Here is a 22008-nt window from a genome sequence, read left to right as displayed (position 1 = left end):
AGCCAACCACTATGAGCAAATAAATAAAAGAATTCCTGAATTTCAAGCGTTGTGTGAGCCCTTCTTTCCTGGCCTGCTCTGCCCTCACACTGCCCCACAGTCTTCTGCCGTTAGCCCTGAGGAAGAGGCAAGGGGAGGGCCTCGCTGCCCTTGGGATGCTGTGTCGCAGCGACACGGGGTCTGGTGGAGGGTCACCAGGGTCCCGAAGATGGGTTTTTTTGTTTGTTTGGTTTTTCTTTGGTCAGTGCTCAAGACTTTTGTGCGCACAGTTTCTTGCACAGCATTTCTTGCACACATTAGGCTAATTTAGTATTGGAAAAGAAAAGCTTAAAATGTGCATGATTGGTATTTAATTCTTCTCTGAACAGGTGCCTCTTGTGGAGGGAACTCTTTACACTTGGCATTTGGTCAAAGTTTTCATATGGAGCAAGGTGCTGCCGTGCTAAAGGAGGGTCTGTCAGATTCTACAGGCTCTCTGGGCAACCTGGTCCAGGCCTCAGTCACCCTGTCTGTGATGAAGCTTTCCCATGCTCAGGTGGACCTACCATGTTTCAGTTTTTGCCCTGGGCCTGTCTGACAAGCATTTGTTTTTAGCCTGAGTCAATACCTTTCTTGAAATAAGTATATCTGTGGAAATGTCACCACTTAGACCGGAGGACGCAGTCAAGATTAGACATCTGTATCGCTACATTGAGTGTGTGGATTAATTTAGAAGTCAAAGGAATAAGATGCAAAAACATGAGTAGTCTGCCTTGTAGATATAATGGTGAATAAAAAAGGAAAATAAATTTACCTCTTAAGGTTTGTAGGCCTCATAATGAGAAATGTGTAGGATCTGCTATTACCCATGTCAGGAATGGTTGTGTTTTTTCTCTGTTCATCATCATTGCTGCCTAATTACAGAATGAATGTCAGGATTTGGGGCCTGAGGCTTTCTAAGTGTGGGCTGTAATCATACAGCAGAGTTAAAAGTTGAGCAGAACCCCCAATCTCATGGGCAACCTTTATAAAAATTTGTTATATCTAATTAAAATACCGCTTTGAATTCATGTTTTTTCCTTTTACTGCACCAAATCTTGAACCTGAATACAGAAAATCAGATATCACATGGTGACTAAAATGGGAAACAGCCTGAAAATATTATTACTTAAAGTGACCACCTGATTTCCTAAAAATAATTTAACCTACTGAAAGCATATTGTTAGAGCTAAAGAAAGTAAAACAGGAGTCTGATATATCGTATCAAGCCAGAGCATGGGAGAATGTGCATTTTTAAATTCAAAGTCTGTATTATTGAATGCAGTCTTTATTTTGTCCTTGCGACTGAAAAGCTCCTCTTTTTTTTTTTTTTTTGGTCCTCTAGCAGACAGGAAGAACATCACTTGCTTAGAGAAAATCTGTAAAGGACAAAGTTACTTTCTCTAGTTGGATTTTTAGTGTCTAAGTAAGAAAGCAAAACTTTTCCTAGCCACAATTACATTACATTTTATTTTATATTCGATCTCTGCCTGGTTGGCCCAGGAGTAACTTCACTTATTTAGAGATGACAGATTGCCTCTCAGGTAACTCTGCTGAGGACTACTGTAGGATAAATTATTTTAGGTTTTTTGTGGAAGGATAAACTTTAGTAGCCTCTATATTTATTTTACTGTGACTGTCTGCAGCTTAGAAGATCTCTGTTCTAGATGACATTATAATGGATGTTAGTGTTCTCTTCGCATGGTCTCGAAAATTAATCTGGAAAAAAAGTTTGGAATGACTGCTTTAATTTCCTTCCTTCCTTCCTTCCTTCCTCCCTCCCTCCCTCCCTCCCTCCCTCCCTCCCTCCCTCCCTCCCTTCCTTCCTTCCTTCCTTCCTTCCTTCCTTCCTTCCTTCCTTCCTTCCTTCCTTCCTTCCTTCCTCCCTCCCTTCCCTTCCCTTCCCTTCCTTCCCCTTCTTTCCCCTTCCTTCCCCTTCCCTCCCCTCCCCGCTGTTTTTTAAGAACTAGGAGTGTCTAGTAAATAGGAACAGAATTAGCTTTTCTCCAGGGGAATTTAAACAGAAGATAAATTGTTAGAGCTTTTCAAGTAGGATCTTGAAGCAAATCAAGCCTGTGGACCCTCTGTCCTAGGCACTCTAAATGGACAAAGGCTCAGGTGGTTTCCACTTTGAAGAACTTGCAGTCTCAATAGGCAGATGGTGGATAGAAGACAAAGCAAGCAGAGTTGTAAAATGAGCAAATTGAAATATTACAAGGGCAGCAAATAACATATTTATTCCACGACTGTTTTTTTTAGAGGGTGGGAAATTTAGAAAAGAGTGAGCTCAACAGAAAGGAGAAAGGACATGTCACGAGGGACTAGGAATAAGTCAGCCTAGAGGCACAGCCAGTTTCTACAAGGCTCTGGTCACCCGTTGAAAGATATCCAGGTATTTTTCAGCTAGATGAACAAGCAAAGTGTAGGGAGAGGCAGGAGCAATTGACAGCATTTTTGATTAGCTTCTTTTGATTTGTCTGGTGTTCAATAAAGGACACTGATTCATTGAGGGCTATTACTGCTACTTGTGCAGGCAGTTAAATTTAGTTCTTATTCAAGCATAAAAAGAGATCAGTCTTTTCAGGAAGAGAGAGTAGCAGGAGCCAGAAAAGGACAAACAGACTGTCTTTCCAGTTGTTTAAGATACCTTTTTATTTGCTCTTCCTATTTTCTTGTGTGTAACTCTTGTGCAGATACTCTGAATGTGGCAGATTTCTGTACTGAGCTTCTCCTTTTCACAGGAGGATGGCCCAGAAGTTAAGATTCTAGTCTACATTTGATATCTGCTTGTGATTAACTTCCTCTGAACTTGGCATAGTTGCTTATCTTTACTACTTTTTTTTCCAAATGGCAAAAAAAAAAGCACAGGAGGAACTACTATTCCATAAAATATTTTTTGAGGGGAGGAAAAATGCTCACAAGTTTATAAGGATGTGTAGATGCTGCTGTAGCCCTCACTGGCTCGATTCAGTTGCTCGTACCTGGTCCTGCTTTGCCTTGACCTGCTTTTCCGAAAGAGTTCTATAGATCTGTATCATAGACCTTCTATAGGTCTATGTTTGTGAGCTACATAGAAATGTCTCAGGCAGCCTATGTCATCTGAGTTGCCTCCAGCAAGGCCAAAGAAACAATCCTCAATTTCTCAAACTTCTGTTTTTGCCCTTAGGCTGAACTCTAGTATTTCCTGATGGTCTTTTTCCTTTTCAATTGCTTCTTCAGTTTCTCATTCTTTTTTATTCCTCTGAGCTTGGTCTGTCTATGTTGTTTCTAGTCTATCCTTCTTTTGCATTCTTCTGTAAGTTTCATGCCATGAAACCACCTGTTGTGCTCTTCACCCTGAATGCCCTGGATGCCCCCACTCTGTGCAGACTAGTCGCAAAGAAGAGACTAGGGAAAACTGGTCTAGCAGTGAGAACCATACTGGGATTTTTCTTTCATTGGAAATAAGCACCTTTCAGGATTCCTGCAGAGAGTATCTGATAAGCCACCTTAGCAGGTTGGAGAATCACATAGTATTAAGGCCTGTAAGGCAGCAAAACTCTCTGGTGGCTGTTAGCATCCCTTTCTGTCCCACCAGCAAAACAAGGCCTTTCTAAATGCAAAGTCTATTCTTTTCTCAAGTCTCCTTGATTCCTTCTGATCAGTGAAGCTTTATGTGGAACTATGTTTATGCATGTTGATAGCCACCTGTTATTATGTGAAATCTTGCAAGGGTGTTTGTTTACAGTAGAGTAGATATTCACCTTCTGTTTGCTGGATGTATTAGGAGTAGGTCTGTGCACCACAAAGCATAGACCCATATATTGTGCTATGCAAGTCAATGCTTTCTGTACTGTACTTACCAGCTTTAAGCATAGGACCAAGAACTCATGTAGAAATATGTGCCTTCCTGGTGGGAGGGATCAAAGTCTGATTTATTTTGTGTCTCTGTCTGGTACATTTTTACATCATCAGGGCAATGATGTGCAATTAGATTCTTTAATTTGCAGACAGGCTATTATACCATTTCTCCTAGTATAATGTTCATACTTGACATTAAGGCTGTGTAGAAAGGCCACATTTCTCTCTTTCAATTTCGATTAACAGAACATATTTGTATCACAGTATTTTATGCTCCTCTGGGTTTTATTCAATACTCTGCTCACTTCAAGAGAAGGCTGAGAGGGGACCTGATCAGTGTATATAAAGACCTCAAGGGAAAGAGTGAAGAGGATGGGGCCAGCCTCTTTTAAGTGGTGGCCATTGACAGAACTAGAGGTAATGGCCACAAACTGAAACACCAAAAGTTCCACAGGAACTTAAGGAAAAATTTTTTAACAGTGAGAGTGACGGGGCACTGGAACAGGCTGCCCAGAGAGGTTGTAGAGTCTCCCTCTCTTCAAAACCCGCTTGAACGCAGTCCTGTGCCACGTGCTCTAGGTGACCCTGCGTGTGCGGAGGGGTTGGACTAGATGATCTCTAGAGGTCCCTTCCAACCTTAACGATTCTATGATTCTATGATTCTATGTTAGCACAGCAACTGTAGAACATGTCTCATGTTGTGAGATATTGCTTGACCTTTAATAATGTCAAAACACTAAATAATTTTTAAAAGCAAAAGGAATGGAAATTGTGTCTGCTTTTTTTGTGTGTGTGTATGTGTTTTTTTTTCTCCCCCAGAAAAAAATCAACTAGAACAAAGTGCTAGTTAGATTATGTTAATTTATTTGTTTCTTCATAGCGATTGTCTTGGTTAATTTGTGATTGTTATGAGAGTATGCCTTCATCCATTCTTACAATAAGTCCGAAATACATTTCTCACGGATCCACAAATACTTCAAAAAGCTATAGAAGTAGTAGTTCTTGAGTGACTTCTCCGCATTGTTTAGTTGAGCAAGTGTATGTGCTCTCTCCAGTTTATCTTCTAGCTAGGAGATAATCTCCTATGTTCTTGATAGAATTCTTAATTGTTATTCCAATTAAGAATTAGGAGGGTGGGGGGTGGTAGGGATGGGAAGGGGGGGAACCGGTGGCTGTGCGCTGCGCCCGTAGATGTCATTCTGCCACGCAGCCCCTCATCTAGATCTTTTGACGAGGGGCTGGTGGCCGGGCGCAGCTTGGCGGCCGTACGGCCCCCAGGCTCTGCTGGGACGGCTCTGCTTAGATCTTCTTCCGCAAGCCGTCCCAGGCGCCGGGGGGGTCACGCAGGCCACCTTCGCCGGGGGTGGATCCACCTCCATCGGCTCTTCCTCGCAGATAGGTGGATCCACCTCCATGGGCTCAGGGGAATCCTCCGGAGGATCGACTTCCATCTTCTCGGTGTCATCCTTTCTCCGCATCCTGATCGACTCCTTCCTTACCATCTTCTCTCTCCATTCCTGCCGTCTTAGTTTCCTCCTTCGGATTCCCCTGAGTGTGGCCACCGGTTCCATTTTAGGGATAAAAGGTGAGGAAATAATTACGAAGCACCACCGTAAGGTAGCAAATAAACTCACTGAGGCTTCTTGGAGCCCTTGGCTCCCAAGTTACCTAGAGACCCCTGGACCAAGAGCCTCAGTGAGCTGTGGGCCCTGCCAGCGATCCCGCTTTTATAGGGGCAAGGGCAGTGGAGAACAGGAGCGTCACAATGATACGTGACATGACATCACAGAGACACCTTTGTTGACCAGTGCTGTTGATGTCATGTCACACATCACCATGACACTCCTGCTCACCACGGCACCTGGGATGGGCTGCCCAAGAAGATCTAGGCAGAGCCATCCCAGACGAGCTTGGGGGCCGTACAGCGGCCAAGCTGTGCCGGTTACCAGTCCCTCATCAAAAGATGCAGATGACGGGCCGCGTGGCAGAAGAACATCTACAGATGTAGCACACAGCCAGTGGCTCTCCCCTCTACCTAGCCCCGCTTTCTAACCTGTCCACAGAACACCAAGATGAAGGGGCTGCAGGGTCATCTGCAGATCTCGCACCAAGACCAGCCAACCACTATAGGCCAATAAATAAAAGAATTCCTGAATTTCAAGTGTTGTGTGAGCCCTTCTTTCCTGGCCTGCTCTGCCCTCACACTGCCCCACAGTCTTCTGCCATTAGCCTCGAGGGAGAGGCAAGGGGAGGGCCTGGCTGCCCTTGGGCTGCTGTGTCGCAGCGACACGGGGTCTGGTGGCGGGTTGCCAGGGTCACCGGGGGGCCCGAAGGTGGGTTTTTTTGTTTGGTTGGTTTTTCTTCAGTCAGTGCTCAAGACTTTTTTGCACACGGTTTCTTGCGCACAGTTTCTTGCGCACATTAGGCTAATTTAGTATTGGAAAAGAAAAGCTTAAAATGTGCATGATTGGTATTTAATTCTTCTCTGAACAGATGCCTCTTGTGGAGGGAACTCTTTACACTTGGCATTTGGTCAAAGTTTTCATATGGAGCAAGGTGCTGCCGTTCTAAAGGAGGGTCTCTCAGATTCTACAGTCTCTCTGGGCAACCTGGTCCAGGCTTCAGTCACCCTCTCTGTGATGAAGCTTTCCCATGCTCAGGTGGACCTACCATGTTTCAGTTTTTGCCCTGGCCCTGTCTGACAAGCATTTGTTTTTAGCCCGAGTCAATACCTTTCTTGAAATAAGGATATCTGTGGAAATGTCACCACTCAGACTGGAGGAGGCAGTCAAGATTAGACATCTGTATCGCTACATTGAGTGTGTGGATTAATTTAGAAGTCAAAGTAATAAGATGCAAAAACATGAGTAGACTGCCTTGTAGATAAAATGGTGAAGAAAAAAGGAAAATTAATTTACCTTTTAAGGTTTGTAGGCCTCATAATGAGAAATGTGTAGGATCTGCTATTACTCATGTCAGGAATGGTTGTGTTTTTTCTCTGGGGCCAGCCACATTTAAGTGGTGGCCATTGACAGAACTAGAGGTAATGGCCACAAACTGAAACACCAAAACTTCCACAGGAACTTAAGGAAAAATTTTTTAACAGTGAGAGTGACGGGGCACTGGAACAGGCTGCCAAGAGAGGTTGTGGAATCTCCCTCTCTTCAAAACCCGCTTGGACGCAGTCCTGTGCCACGTGCTCTAGGTGACCCTGCGTGTGCAGGGGGGTTGGACTTGATGACCTCTAGAGGTCCCTTCCAACCTTAACAATTCTATGATTCTATCATTCTATGTTAGCACAGCAACTGCAGAACATGTCTCATGTTGTGAGATATTGCTTGACCTTTAATAATGCCAAAATACCAAATAATTTTTAAAAGCGAAAGGAATGGAAATTGTCATGGAGTTTTTGTGTGTGTGTGAGTGTGTGTTCCTCCCCCCCGCACCCCCATCAGAAAAAAGCAACTAGTACAAAGTGCTAGTTAGATTATGTTAGTTTATTTGTTTCTCCATAGTGATTGTCTTGGTTAATTTGTGATTGTTATCTCTCATAAACTCTCATATGCCTTCATCCATTCTTGCAATAAGTCTGAAATACATTTCTCACGGATCCACAAATATTTTAAAAAGCTATAGAAGTAGTAGTTCTTGAGTGACTTCTCCGCATTGTTTAGTTGAGCAAGTGTATGTGCTCTCTCCAGCTTATCTTCTAGCTAGGAGATAATCTCCTATGTTCTTGATAGAATTCTTAATTGTTATTCCAATTAAGAATTAGGAGGGTGGGGGGTGGTAGGGATGGGAAGGGGGGGAACCGGTGGCTGTGCGCTGCGCCCGTAGATGTTGTTCTGCCACGCAGCCCCTCATCTAGATCTTTTGACGAGGGGCTGGTGGCCGGGCGCAGCTGGGCGGCCGTACGGCCCCCAGGCTCTGCTGGGACGGCTCTGCTTAGATCTTCTTCCGCAAGCCGTCCCAGGCGCCGGGGGGGTCACGCAGGCCACCTTCGCTGGAGGTGGATCCACCTCCATCGGCTCTTCCTCGCAGATAGGTGGATCCACCTCCATGGGCTCAGGGGAATCCTCCGGAGGATCGACTTCCATCTTCTCGCTGTTATCCTTTCTCCGCATCCTGATCGAGTCCCTCGTTACCATCTTCTCTCTCCATTCCTGCCGTCTTAGTTTCCTCCTTCGGATTCCCCTGGGTGCGGCCACCGGTTCCATTTTCGGGATAAAAGGTGAGGAAATAATTACAAAGCACCACCCTAAGGTAGCAAATAATCTCACTGAGGCTTCTTGGAGCCCTTGGCTCCCAAGTCACCTAGAGACCCCTGGACCAAGAGCCTCAGTGAGCTGTGGGCCCTGCCAGCGCTCCCGCTTTTATAGGGGCAAGGGCAGTGGAGAACAGGAGCGTCACAATGATACGTGACATGACATCACAGAGACACCTTTGTTGACCAGTGCTGTTGATGTCATGTCACACATCACTGTGACACTCCTGCTCACCACAGCACCTGGAATGGGCTGCCCAAGAAGATCTAGGCAGAGCCATCCCAGACGAGCTTGGGGGCCGTACAGCGGCCAAGCTGTGCCGGCCACCAGTCCCTCATCAAAAGATCTGCATGAGGGTCCGCATGGCATAAGAACATCTACAGATGTAGCACACAGCCAGCGGTTCCCCCTTCCACCTAGCCCCGCTTTCTAACCTGTCCACAGAACACCAAGATGAAGGGGCTGCAGGGTCATCTGCAGATCTCACACCAAGACCAGCCAACCACTATGGGCCAATAAATAAAAGAATTCCTGAATTTCAAGTGTTGTGTGAGCCCTTCTTTCCTGGTCTACTCTGCCCTCACACTGCCCCACAGTCTTCTGCCATTAGCCTTGAGGGAGAGGCAAGGGGAGGGCCTGGCTGCCCTTGGGATGCTGTGTCGCAGCGACATGGGGTCTGGTGGAGGGTTGCCAGGGTCACTGGGGGCCGCAGTAGTATTCTCGCCATAAGGAAAGTGATTCTTCATCCTTCTTTGAATGGTAAATACCTTACCAGGCCTTAAAAAGCAACGGGTCTTATATAAATAAGAAAAATCTTTCTATAAATTTAAAGATGCCACCTGAGGAAGTCTCTGGAATACAGTTTGAAAGGAGCTGGGAGTATTATTTGGAGCTTTAACACTGCACGTTTTTCTTGTAACTTCCCTCAGTGTCTTCTTTCAGTGTGGTTGGAGAGAGTCTGATAGGCTGCATAGACCTTCAGTGCAATCTGCAGAGTCATTGCCATGATCTTGCATCCTGGAGAGTGCCATGTGCATAGCAACAGCCACCCCACGGATAGGGCCATATTCCACCCATTACTTACATCCAGGATGGGACTTCTTTTGCTTTGTGATTGTACATCAGAAAGTGCCTCTGCCAAGTGAGCAGAACAACAGTTGTGAAGCTGCAGTCTACCACAAAATGATACTCTCCTAAATTACAGTTTCCGTGATAGCCTTTCTCCTAGTTCAAGATTCAGTGTATCAGCCTTTAACATAGAAATTCTACTGCAAGCAGTGGACAAAGAGTGCTGTTGTGCTCAAGGAAACAGGGACCTAAACTGTAAGTGGAGGAACAAATAGCAATATAATAGCAGCAGTAGTAAGAGTAGGCAACAGGAAAAGTGGCTGCAGATAGGCTTATGCTCAATTCTTTCCATGATTAATACTGTAAATGTATGCAGATAAAAGGAGTGATAACTAATGATCATCTAAGGATGATCTGGGAACTTGAGTGCATTTTAAAGTTGTTTCTTAAGATGAATAATGGAAAAATATCAAAGGACAAATGAAGAATAATGCTAAAGAAAACGAATTTCCTATTAGGAAATTTTTAAATGACATATAATGAAATATAATCAAATATATTTTTAATGAAATATACTGTATATATTTTCATCCTACCTTGTGACAGTCTCAAAATATACACCTGCCCATCTTCTTTCTCTCACCATCTCTAAAGTGTCAGTGCAGGACTGAAATGGAGACATAAGATTGCAGATCTTGGCAAAATAAGATTTTTTTTTAATGGTACCCTAGAAATGCCTGGGTTGTTCAATATAACTGTTTCATCTTTGGAGAGAGAAGCCTTTTTATCAGTAGGACTGAACATGTAGGTTCATCGGTTTTATATCTTGCGCATCTGTAATTGAATTTATTGCATCTACCTGCTCTTCTCTATAGAGAGCAATTGAGTAATAATTTTAATGGTTCTCCCTTGCTGGTTTCACTTCAGTGAGCATCCAGGAGTTGGAAATCTTGTGGCTTCAGTGAGTCTTGTGCATATGTTCTGTTCATTGTGTGTAACATCTTCACTGGAGTGAAAGTTGGTGTAAGTTGTGAAATTGATTCTGTTCCAACTTTAGTACTTTGAAGCTAACCTTTATTTCTGGAGTGAACTGGGTTTCTTAAGCTTCCTAAGAAGCTTCTTTCAAAACCTTTGCTTCATGAGTGAATGCTTTTTTCACTTCTGTGAACATTTCCTGCAATCCATATGATACTTTGCACATATGTAGCTCTACTAGTGTTTCTGCTGAATGGTCTGCTTTCATTTTAATCATTTTTTTTACCCAGCAATATCATGCTCCAACTCTTTCGGAAAACCGCATAAATTTCTTTTAAAGCCTTAGTGTTTCTTTTACAAGTCTTACAAAAGCATGGCATTAGAAGGAAGTGCCAAACAGGTCCCCATTGAATGAATTCCATCTGCTGAGATCTGAGCATTTTGTTGAGCTCAAAACATTTCAAGCAGTGAGTCAATGACAATGATCTTTGTCTCTCACAAGTGTTTATCCTCCCATCCATAGTAGGATTATTCTGTAATATCCTCAAATAGTTCTACTTGTGGCAAGTAAGTTTAGGATTTGAGGACTGCTGTCTGAACAATCGCATCTTCCTATCTTGACTGATTTTGAATACGTTAGTTGTCCTTTAAGAATATTGGCACATAACTAGCAGTAATGCACTTTGGAATGTTTGATGACGCTAGTATTATTTTGTACTGTGGCACTAGTATAATTATTATAAGATCCAATTAATAAATGGTTTTTTTTCCCCCGATATAGGTCCTTCAAAAACTAGGAAAAGCAGATGAAACAAAAGATGAACAGTTTGAAGAATATGTTCAAAATTTCAAGCGGCAAGAGGTGAGTAACTTTTTTGGTTTCTTTAATTGTGTCTTAAGGCTAGAGTGTATTTTAACTTGCAGCATTTGAAGAAGATGCTGCAGGACAACAGATAAGAAATTGTTTTGGACTGTATGGGTATAAAATTTTTTTCTGCCATTCCCAAATGGATAGAAACCCTTCAATTTCTGCATGCAAAGGGCTAAGAATTGCATTTGAAATAAACGACCAGAGTTTAATCATAACTTATGTCATCATGCCAGAACTCCTTGGCACCTGTGGCCTGACAGTGGACTTGTAGCAGTAGAACTGAGAGCTGAAGGTGACCCGGATTAAATACATCTTTGTAGTTGCCACAAAGAAGTGGTGTGTCTGTTTTGTTTTAATTGGGTAATCCTTTTTACTGGTAGTATGTAATATCAGTGAATCTGTATGAAACTAACAGATGAATAGCTTGACTGGTGTGTGTTATTTTGCTGTGTGTTATCCCTGTTAGTGCAGGGATGACAAGGACTGTCGTGGTAGTGCAGATGAGGCACTCCAGGGGATCAGAGCTCAGTTGTTCTTGATGTTGTAAACACAACCATGAAAACAAAGGTGCCCTGAAGATTTTAGAATCTACTCCCAATGCACTTCTGAATTCTAACCTCAATTACTCCTTGCTTTTTTGGCTAGACTTTTCTGCTCTGAGGTGACTAGTTGCAATTAATTGCATAGTAGCTTTGTAGTGTAAATAAATGCCTACCATAAGCTGCATTAATGCCACCAAGGAAAGAATCTTATTACATAAGTATGAATAGAGATGTCTATAGTCTTTGTGAGCTGTCCTTCGGAGCCGATCTATAAAAGCTCTGGAGAGTAAGAGAGCTACACCCACGCATTTTATATCATGTAAGAATTGGCTTCTGTCAGTGTTTGGGATTCCTAGCCTGAATCAGTCTGGTCTACCACATGCACTTCTGTCCTTCCTATGCAAACGTAAATCTTGAATGAAGATTACTGGGACCCTGATGGGCACCTTTGCATCTTATGGTGACAAAACCATTATTTTCATCTCTTAGTCTAGAAGAGAGAGAGGCTTCAGGTGCCAGTGGGCTGTGTAGATCTTCAGTCTTCCCCAGAGATGTCAATGGGAGGTAAAAGAATTTGTTTCTCAATGGATGGTGGTTCCTCCCTCACTTTCCTGAGGTCTGGAAGGTGCTGGGTTTCAATGCAACTGATTCAGGAGCTACAAAGTCCTGCAGAGATATTGTGTTTTCCACTTTCGTTCTCTTCCTCTTTTCCCTGCTGGTTTGGAGTATTCTTTGGAGTATTTTTCTTCTTCATCTTCCTTATGTTGCTGCTGTCCTTGCTTTCAATATCACAGCTGTTTGCACAGCCAGTACCTGTGATGCTGAAAATAAGGATGCACTTGTGAGGTTAAGAGGTTAGGAAGAAGCAGCAGGAGCATTCCCATGAAGAAAGTTCTGTGGGATGTATTTTTAGTTAAATATTCTAAATAAATGAAAGAAGAGGAGAGAGTATTTTCCAGAACAGCAGAACTGTTGCTATGGACTTGGCATTCAGGTAGCTTGCACGCAGGACCGCCCTGCTATTAGAGGCTGTCCCATCTGCACTTTCCTCTAAGTTTATTTGACTCTGTATTGGTTGCCACTATAGTCAGGCTTTCCTATACGAGAGGCAGTCTGAGGGAAAGTCCAAACTTTATTCTACATTTCTTGAAATCTCTCTTGGCAGTGAAATTTTCTCTGTTTCCTGGCCATGTCACTTACCTGAATTTGATTTGGGACCATATTGTCACTTCAGTTCTTTGTAAGTTGCAGTAAGTTGCAGACAAAAGCTGGGACAGTGGTCTGTTTTCTCTTGTCTTCCTGTCTTCTTGAATCTGGCCCTCTTGGGAGGTCAGTTGGTCTTGCAGGCAGAGTGATCATCTTGTAAAACCTGTCCAGAGATGAGGACTGCCAGTTCAGCGCAGAGAAAGGATAATAAGAGAGGAAACACAAAGAACTCATTAACCAGGGAACAAGTAATTGAAGAACTGAAATCTTAGTGCACTGTCCCTTGCCTGAAGTATAGATTAGGTAGCAGGTATGTACCAAAATCATGAGAATGCTCTATGTAAGGATAATTCCAGAAGATTGATCTTTCTTTCTGGAGGAAAATAAAAACATTTAGGCTGCTTGGGGATCAATTCCGACTTTTTTTAGAATACAGCCCCTTATGAACCTGCAAACCCACAGCTGAATTACCCAGATGAATCACCATGGAGAAACTGAGTCATCCTGTGCCTGGGGAGAGCAGAGCACAGTGGCTTTGCAGAGCCTCAGGAATCTTGCCATCAGAAACACTGAGGTGCTGCAAGTAAAAACAGCAGTCCAGAGATTTTAATTTTGATTAGTAAATCGAACTGATATTTCCCATCCCCTGTAAACAAGAAATTGTTACTCTTAAAAGAAAAAAAAAAAAACTTATGGACTCTATAAATTCATTTATGACAGATTTTCAGTATTTTGCAAGAAATTTTTCTAAGTTTAGACCTTCCATTCTGCACAACTAATTTTAGATGTGCTTAGACTCTGAATCAACCCTTAAGTTTAGAAAAAGGAAAAAAAATCTGCATATTTCTCTCTGTTGTGAAAATATCAAGTCCATTGGAATTTTACCTGAAATTTAATCTCTAGGAAGTTAAGAATCTAAGTAGCAATTCCTGTATCTCCAGATGTAAAGACTCTCAGTACTTGTTTAATTTTTGTAAGAGATCAACATTCTCTTTCCTGTCCAAGAATGAAATCTTGTATTCACCTCTCATTTTTACCTTTTTTTTTCATGTTAGGTTGTCAACAATTAAAATATATTTAGTGCATACATACATTAAAACTGCATGCTAACATGCACACACAGAGAGTTACCAGTTACTAATCCAAAGTAGAAGCCAAAGAAATGTAGTTGAAATAAAGCGTCAAGTGCTGCATTCAGCTGCTTTATAAAAGGAGGTAAAAAGCAAGAACCTTCCTTTTATTCTTAGGTGAGCAGGATCTACCTCTGTGGGTTGCTTTACAGAATGCGCCTTGCAGTAAAATATACGTCTCTGGTGTCATTGTTAGGGATCCTGAAAAGATTTATCCTCGCCAGATAGTCGTTCGCTGCAAGTTTCTTTAGCTTGCTGACAGATGTAGCACAGCATTGATTTCAAGCTGTTCTTTGGACAGATGACATGCATTGAAGCACTCTTTTTGTTGATGTAGCCAAGCTCTGGAGTTGCACACTCAGTATCATCTAGTTCACACAAACAGTCCTAGTTTTCTCTTACATCTGCTACTATATTGCTTATTAATGCCACAATAATCATAGAAACTCAATCAGGTATTTAGGAAGTCTAGCTTTACATTTTATCTGTATAGATTGCTATTAGCCATACATCAGCAGCCTCTGAATTTGTTGTTGTTGTACACCCCAAAGATCAGTTAAATCCGTTAGGTAGGGCCCTACTTTGGGAAAGTGAATATGCTGGTAGGGAGATGTAATAGATATGAGGGTAGGATCCTACACCCAATTCTCTATGGGTTATTCTGATGCTGCAGATACAAGAAGATACCTACTTAAGCTTCTTGTCATGTTATTTTCTTACCACAAAGCCTTTCTTCTTGGAATTGTTTATTTTCTGTAGGGTCCGTGAGCCAAAAATACCTGCTTCCCTGAGCAGAAATGAGAAGCAAAAGAGTATTAAGAACATGACTGTGGGCATGGATCTTTCTTATGTGACTGCAGGGGGTGGGTCATTGCTAACAAAGGGCAGAGGATGTTGGTTCCTGCCTTTTTAGCCCATGTTTTTGGCTTAGTGCACACTGTCTGAGGGGCCTGCCTGGTTTCATGCAGTTTCTTTCATCTCACCCTGTTACTTCCTTACTGGAATAATGAAATTACCACTCTTGAGCTTTCTTGGTGACTGGAATTTCCTGGCATATACTCAGGGATTCCAAAACCTTCTGTTTTTCCAGAGCAATTTGCAAACTCGGGTTTTCTTTTCATTCTTTTTCCTATGACACACAAGACAAGGGATTCAAAATCCAAGTCTCTGTTAGCTGGTAGAAGAGAAAAGAAATATATTTCTTCACAAACAAACTTCCCAAATTTGGGAGACACTTTCAGGAACTAAAACGGGTTGAACAATGCTCAGGTAGGGCTAGGCACAACATTGCACTGTGATATGCAAATGTATTTCATACTAAATTATGAATGCATCTCAATAGCCTCTTTTATTTGTGAGCATTTTGTAGTGATATAGTCATTTACAGGCATTCTTCTGAGTTTGCCAGAAGTCATATCAGTAAATACTACCTGAAGTGTTTCAAATAGAATGACAGCCATGCTTTATGCTACAAGTAATAACTGCACATTTCAAGAGAGTGTGCCTGCCAGGTGCTATGCAAGATGCCTTGATTTGAGCTGATTTTCCCTTGTGTCTTAGTGATGAAATGGAACAAATGCAGTGTTAGACTTACAGCTACATTAATGATTAGCTGTTTTGTGTTCATGTGGGGACAGTTAGTAAATATGGTATGCTCCAGGCATTGACAGTGCTTTTAACTCTCACTAAAGTGGGATGATTTGTCTGTTTTTGGTATTAAGCACTTGATGCTTACCTTTCCTGTAAAGATGTATTGTGTTTGCATCTTGTATGTGACATAATAGATAAATCAAATTCTTCTATTCTGAATGGAAAGTTGTGAATAAGTGATACCTGGCAATTAGGTCACCTGATTTCAGCCTTCATGGAGGGCAAAGCCTTTTTGTGTCTGTGCAGAAGCAGTAATTTCCCTAATGCATTGTCAGGTGAAAGGTGCTATGACACGAACTCTGATTTTTATGCTTTTATGTCTTTAAAAGTTCAGTGGGTTTCTTCAGCATTTGAGCCAGCTGTACTGTGGCTCTCTTGTCTTAATTTCTGTGCTCTAAGGCATGCCTAAATGCTATAAATAAATAAATGAATAACTCCAAAGGACAGTCCTACTGAAAAGGCTCAGTCCTGCTGTCTTGGCTGTGATCCTGAGGCACTGAGCCTCCTGCTCGAACCAGGCACATGTTTTTTCTTGGATGCATAAAACCTACTGCATCATAAGGTACAGAGTAGAAACAAAGGAGCAATGGCAGTAGTGACTGTATATACTGCAGTGCTCAAAGCACCAAACTTGGTACATAACTGTGGAGACCTGTATTGCCTTTTTTTTTTTTTTTTTTTTTAAAGTGAGAGATGCTGTTTTGGGTGATCAGCATGCCAGCTTGCTCAAATGTACGATATGGCAGGATTGCCTGTGAAAGTTTTGCTAGGTGATCTGTTGATTTTGACCCAGGGAGCTATGAGCGCTCGTTTCTGCAGCTGGAGTCTGTTGGTAACATGCCTGCTGTTACCAGCCAACCTGACTGTGAGAAGTCTGCGACTAACACTACTGGGATTTGTCTCTTGAGTTTTCTTGCATATTATGAAACTGTGACTCATTTTGCTGCCTCATGTAAACCAAATTCTGAAACTGTACAGAAAGCATCAGTGCTGTTTTGGAAACCTTGTTTCTCAGGAGAACAGCATCTGCAAAATGACACCTACTTTTCATTACCATTAAAGATTTTGCATCTCAGTTAGCAAAGTGGATGGTTTTAATGAAATTACTTGGAGCAATTGCTTCAGAACCAGTGGATGTTTCCATCTGACAGACCAGAAGGGAGAGAATGTAGAGGTTGCAGTAAGCATGGATAAGGAAATATTAAATATGGTTGAGATCTGAAAAAACAGTGCTTTCAAGCCCAGTATAGGACCCTTGGCAAGGTGTGTGGAGTCAGCAATGCAATTTTTTCCCTCTGGGAGTACTATTTGCTTAGGTGAATCTACCTTCACCAGCAGTGAACTTAGTTTAGTAAAATGGGTAGAGCAGAGGTGCCTTTCACAGAAATCACCAGACGGGAGACTATTGATGCAGATTATGCAAACACATATTTTATAGAAAGGTCCAAGTCTGTCACCACTGAGGTTGAAAGGTTTCAGAAAGGGAATGGGAGCTGGCCCACGCTCATGGGCTCCTTAGCACTGTGTGTTGTACAGCATTTGCAAGTGAGGGAGCATTCGTATGGCTCTAGGTTGCATGGATATTTCAGTGGCTTGGGACTTATTAATAACCTAGAGTAAGGTGACCCATGTTAAAATTATTCTTTTTAATGAATCATGAGAATTTCTAACAGTGCATATGGCAAAAGATTTGCGTTATGCATTATGTCTCACTGCTTTGGCTTTTTCTTGAGCAGTGGTTGCTGATGACTTGCGACACTAACCAGCCACAATAGATGTCATAGCATTTTAGGGTATCAGTAGTAAAACTGCAGTAGCACAGCTATAAACATAGCATTGGAGTGGCATGTGTCCCTGACACACGCTTTGTGTACTAGTTATTTTTGGTGACAGAGTATCACTTGTACGAATAAATATAGGCCTTTCCCTGGAAATGAGGACTGCTGACAGGGTTCTGAACTTCCAACCATAATTTTCCTGTTTCCAAAACATCAGAAAGTGTTACCAGCTGGGAACCTGTTCAGATGGACGATGGTGAAGAATTTGGTTGCTGTGAGTATCTACTTCCCACTGTTGCCATAAGCGAAGAGGCCATACTCATGCCTAAGTTGCAAGTTGGAAGGATAATTCCTATACATTCATGTGGCTTCTCAGAAGACAAGGAGTTCTCACAGAGGTTCACACACAAAACAGGGGAACATCCCACCTACCTCTGCTGTGTGTCCACAGATGCTCCTCTTCAGATCTTAGGGCAGGAGCTTCTTTCCCCAGACTCAAATAATTTTCTTTCCTCTCTGCCTGTATCGTTCCTTTAATGTTTTTCTCCACAGAAAGCAGACAGCTTCTGTCATTCTCCGCCTCGCATTCTATCACTAACAGAAGTAGAAAAGAGTCTGCTTTGCAGTGTGTTAGAGTGATACTGTGTTATGTAGGATGCTATAATGTGTTGTTATGATAGGATGGCAATTTGTATTAAGCAGTGTGAAATGTTTTTTACTTCTTTGCTTTAAATGGGACACAACAAAAAACTACCACTATGTCTACTGCGTCATGAGTGCTGATGCCTGAGGATTAGGAATTTCACTGATTCCTGCCCCAGATACTTGCCTGGCCCTGTGTCGGTGTGTAGTGGTGATCCCAAAGCAAGGGAAGGGTTTGCCTTTCCTTAAAGTACCAAGTATGGATAAAAATCAGAGACAGAATTGTGGGCTGGATGCATAAAGTGGATTCAGCCTGTTTTCTGAGAGCTCTTGGATATTTTTGCCTGTGGAAGTCTTTAGTATTTCCAAGTTCTTAGAACACTGGTAGTACCTGTGCTCTCCTTGCCTTTTTTACAGTATGTTGTAATTAGGAGTTTTTGTTCTTCAGGTCCTGGTAAGGTCCTGGGAGAGGCATTGAGTTGAAGAATGTAATATGCATACTGCAATGTGTGCCCTGGTTAGGCAAGTGGAGAACCACTGCTTGGATTTAATGTGTTGACAGGTAGATGGATCCTAAGACCAAGCTGGTCTCTTTCTATCTGAATCTCTCATAATCCTTTCTGTTTAAACTCTCTGAGGATCACTAATAGCAAATCCTTCACTGTTGTGCAAAGTCTTTTGACTTCAGCAGGGTTTTAATGGTCTATGCCAGCTGAGATTCTGCCTCCTAAATATTAACATAGGCATCCTTTTGACTTTTGAATGAGAAATATAAGAAAAATTCCAAGGTGTTCTCTTGAATATTGCAAGCGATTTTTCCATATGATGTACCTATGTCTGAGAAATGTAACCACAAATGGATATTCCTGTAGTTTCCAGAAGTTTAAATAAATAAATTGAAGGATATTAGGTACCAGAAACAGCATATTTCCAAATTCTTCAGGCTATTAATACATCCTAGAAAATAGGTTGTTAGCCATAATGGATGCCCCATAATGTAGAACAATTTTTTTTTGCAAATCCTTTTTTGCAAGTACAAACTGTGATACGGTCATAGATAAAATAACCTCTTGGTATAAAGTAAAGATCCTTTTGATATATTAGCCAAGGAAAGAATTGAGATTTCATGGCAGACTGCATTTGCCAAGCTAAACAAAATAACTATTTTAGGACTATGTTTTTTGCAGTTATTTAGTGAATATTTGAAAATCTGAAATGTATGAAAACTGTTTGTTAAACTAGTGAGCCAGACCCTCAGCCAGTCCAAACTGGCCCAATTTGAGTGGTTTCCAAAGCAGGTGCAGCAAACTTGATTGTAATTCTTTGACATTGGCCCGTCCTAACTTAGGTTGGCCAGGCTAGAACTTCTGTCTTTGCTGTAAAATCTGTCTTTGACTGGGATGGATCCCTGTGCAAACGGCTGAAATAAAACTAGAAGGTTTATCCTAGAGAGCTGCACTGTGTGTAGCATCTTACATATGCCACTTTTTCTATATGAACTTGTGCATGTACCTGCAACAAGTATGTTTGAAATGTTTACAAGTGCCTTAGTTCATCAAATAGCTTGTGAAATAGCTCTTTGTTATTAAGTTTGGTGTACTACATTTTTAAGGCATATAAGTGAAATGTGTTTTCATGTGTTTTTGCTATCTTCTTCCTTTCCAGGCAGAGGGTTCCAGGCTCCAGAGGGAACTGAGAGCGTATTTAGCTGCCATCAAAGGTGAATTTTTAGTCATATTTCTGTGAAGCAAACTTTTTTTTGGTTGAACTAAGTATGTTGTTTAAATTCTGCAAGGACAAATACAAATGATGCTGTTTTTTTCATAAGTAGGCCACATTTCTCTATTGCAACTGACTTACTGCAGCTGGTAAGACCTTATGTGAAAATTGCTTGGACTGGCTTACTGCTTGGTAAGACCTTGTTATCCTCCAATGTTAAATAAAAGACCCAGTCATAACTAGCTTGAATGAACCTTAAAAACGATATGCTAAGAAAACTTCAAAGCCAACAGTGGGCATCAATGGTGCCCAGGCTGGCACCCCTTCTTGCTGCAGAGCAAGATGCCAACCTGGGAATGCAGATGCAATGCCCAGCTCAGGGGCTTCCCTGACACTGACAGGTGCAGCAGTAGCAAAGGCTCCTCCAGGTTTTGGGTGGCAGAAAATGATGCAGCATCAGCTACAGCATCAGTGTTTCTTGTTCTGTGAGTGACTGTTACCATTATAACACTTTGGGGTGAGTGGTGCACAAAGGCAAGGGAACCCCACTCCTGAGCCCCTACACTGGGATTTCTGTACCTGGGGTGCCTGAGCCTTAGAGGCTTGCCATAATTATGGACTTACTTCTTATCATTAGAAAATAATGCACTGTATATCCTTGTACTCCTCCAGCTGCAAGAAAAACAGTTCATTTGCAAGGGCCTCAGGAACAGGAAAGGCTGCTGTTTTGCTTAGAAGTGCCTGTCTGAAACTAATATATTGTTAGCTAGTAAGAAGTTTTATTTTACTGCATGACATTTGTGTGACTGGATTTTAGAATATGAAAGTGCTGTAAGACCAGGGGACAGTCTAAGGAAGAAATGATCCCATGATCCTCTATTAACTCTCTTTATCCCTTCATGTTAATATGTCGGAGGAAAACGCTTCTGAGATTTAGTCTTGCACTTTCTTAAAATAGAAGTATTTTTTCTGTGTTCATACTTTCATTCTGAAGCACTTACTGGTCTCAGCAGGATCTTGATCTTTATTCTTGGTTACTTGAGAACTCCAAAGAACCATAACATAAAGCTGTCGATCTATGAATAGTTGTAATGTGATGCTGCATTTCACCTGCATGGTAGTTTGAGGGCTGCTGTGTGTTCTATCCACGGTGTTTGTACTGCAGGCTGTGCTCTGTCTCCCACCACCCTAGTCATCTGAAGCCTCATGTTTTGTCCTCTCCAGTCTCCTAGGAAACAGGCATCAGAGTCCTCTATTCCATTATTTTCTTTTTTAAGCTTTTGGGAGCTACAGGTGTTTGTAAAGGTTTTATGGGCCAATTTTTAAAGAAACCCAAATAATCCTTCGGTTCTTGATCGTCAGCGCTTTGCAGGCACAAATACAGATAGGCATTAAAGTACATGCATTTGCATGCAGGTGGCAAGTGCAGAAGTGAAAAGGAATTCTACATCATAAAAACAAAAATAAAGGAAAAAAAGGCACTATGTTTTTTAAGTGGCTTGACATTAATAAATAATAACTGCTCTGCAGGAGGAGAAAAAGAGGCTAAGGCACTTTAATTGCTGAGTGGTCAGTCTATTGCTCGCAGAATTGTGCATACCCTGCAGATACATATATCTCTTAAAATCAGCCATTTTATTTCCTAGAAGCAATAAAATTGTTCATCTTCTTTCTGTAAAATTTCATAATGAATTATGAGATTATGAATAAGAAATGATTGAATTGTTCTTGTGGAAACTCTATTGAGTAGGCAGCGATAATGACTAGTGGGACAGGTTATTGCCCTGGAGAACCTTGCATGAAGTAGTTCTCTTCCTCACTCTGATAATTAAATATTAAGAGACAGACCAAGGTGCTTTGGTCTAGGAGAGTGAGATTTCCTATGTGATTTCCAAGGCCTCCGTCTTTCGGGCACCAGGAGACCTCACAATATATGGTTCCTAAGACTGACATGAAGTCCTTGGACAGCCGTACTGTTTTGACCCCTCTTCAAGGTTGTCTTGATCTCTTTGGGAATTTCAGTATATTGAAATGGTGATGGCAAACTGTCAGCTACCCTCTGCCATCTCTAGAGCACCATAATGGGGATGTTTCTGCATCAGTCTCAGGTTTATTATTCTGTCTCGAGCATCCCTACCATGTGTGGAGCTCTAGGAGTTCTATGAGGCCCCAGGGACATGGGCTGTTTCTCATAGAAAGAAGGATGATTTTCAAACAAGAGCCTCAGCCTTTGGGAAATGGATTGTTTAGCATCATTTTTCTTAAACAATTCATTTTTGGCATTTCTAGTTATTAAATAAGTGA

The 22008-nt window shown here is 41.9% G+C and overlaps 1 protein-coding gene across 2 annotated transcripts in view; it reads left to right on the top strand.

The window, feature by feature from the left end:
- Positions 1-22008, top strand: part of LOC104565073 (amphiphysin) — a 187769-nt gene that overhangs the window by 119885 nt on the left and 45876 nt on the right. For both annotated transcript variants that reach the window (XM_088521095.1, XM_088521094.1), the window contains exons 2-3: positions 10948-11028; positions 19651-19705. In XM_088521095.1, coding sequence (XP_088377221.1) covers positions 10948-11028; positions 19651-19705 — 136 coding nt within the window. The remainder of the gene's footprint in view (positions 1-10947; positions 11029-19650; positions 19706-22008) is intronic.

Source organism: Tinamus guttatus, unplaced genomic scaffold, assembly GCF_059628265.1.
Source record: "Tinamus guttatus ecotype Peru unplaced genomic scaffold, ASM5962826v1 Tinamus_guttatus_pri_ptg000115l, whole genome shotgun sequence".
Classification (NCBI taxonomy): domain Eukaryota; kingdom Metazoa; phylum Chordata; class Aves; order Tinamiformes; family Tinamidae; genus Tinamus; species Tinamus guttatus.
The sequence above is the reverse complement of the archived record's forward strand: the minus strand, read 5'-3'. Positions and strand labels throughout refer to the sequence as shown.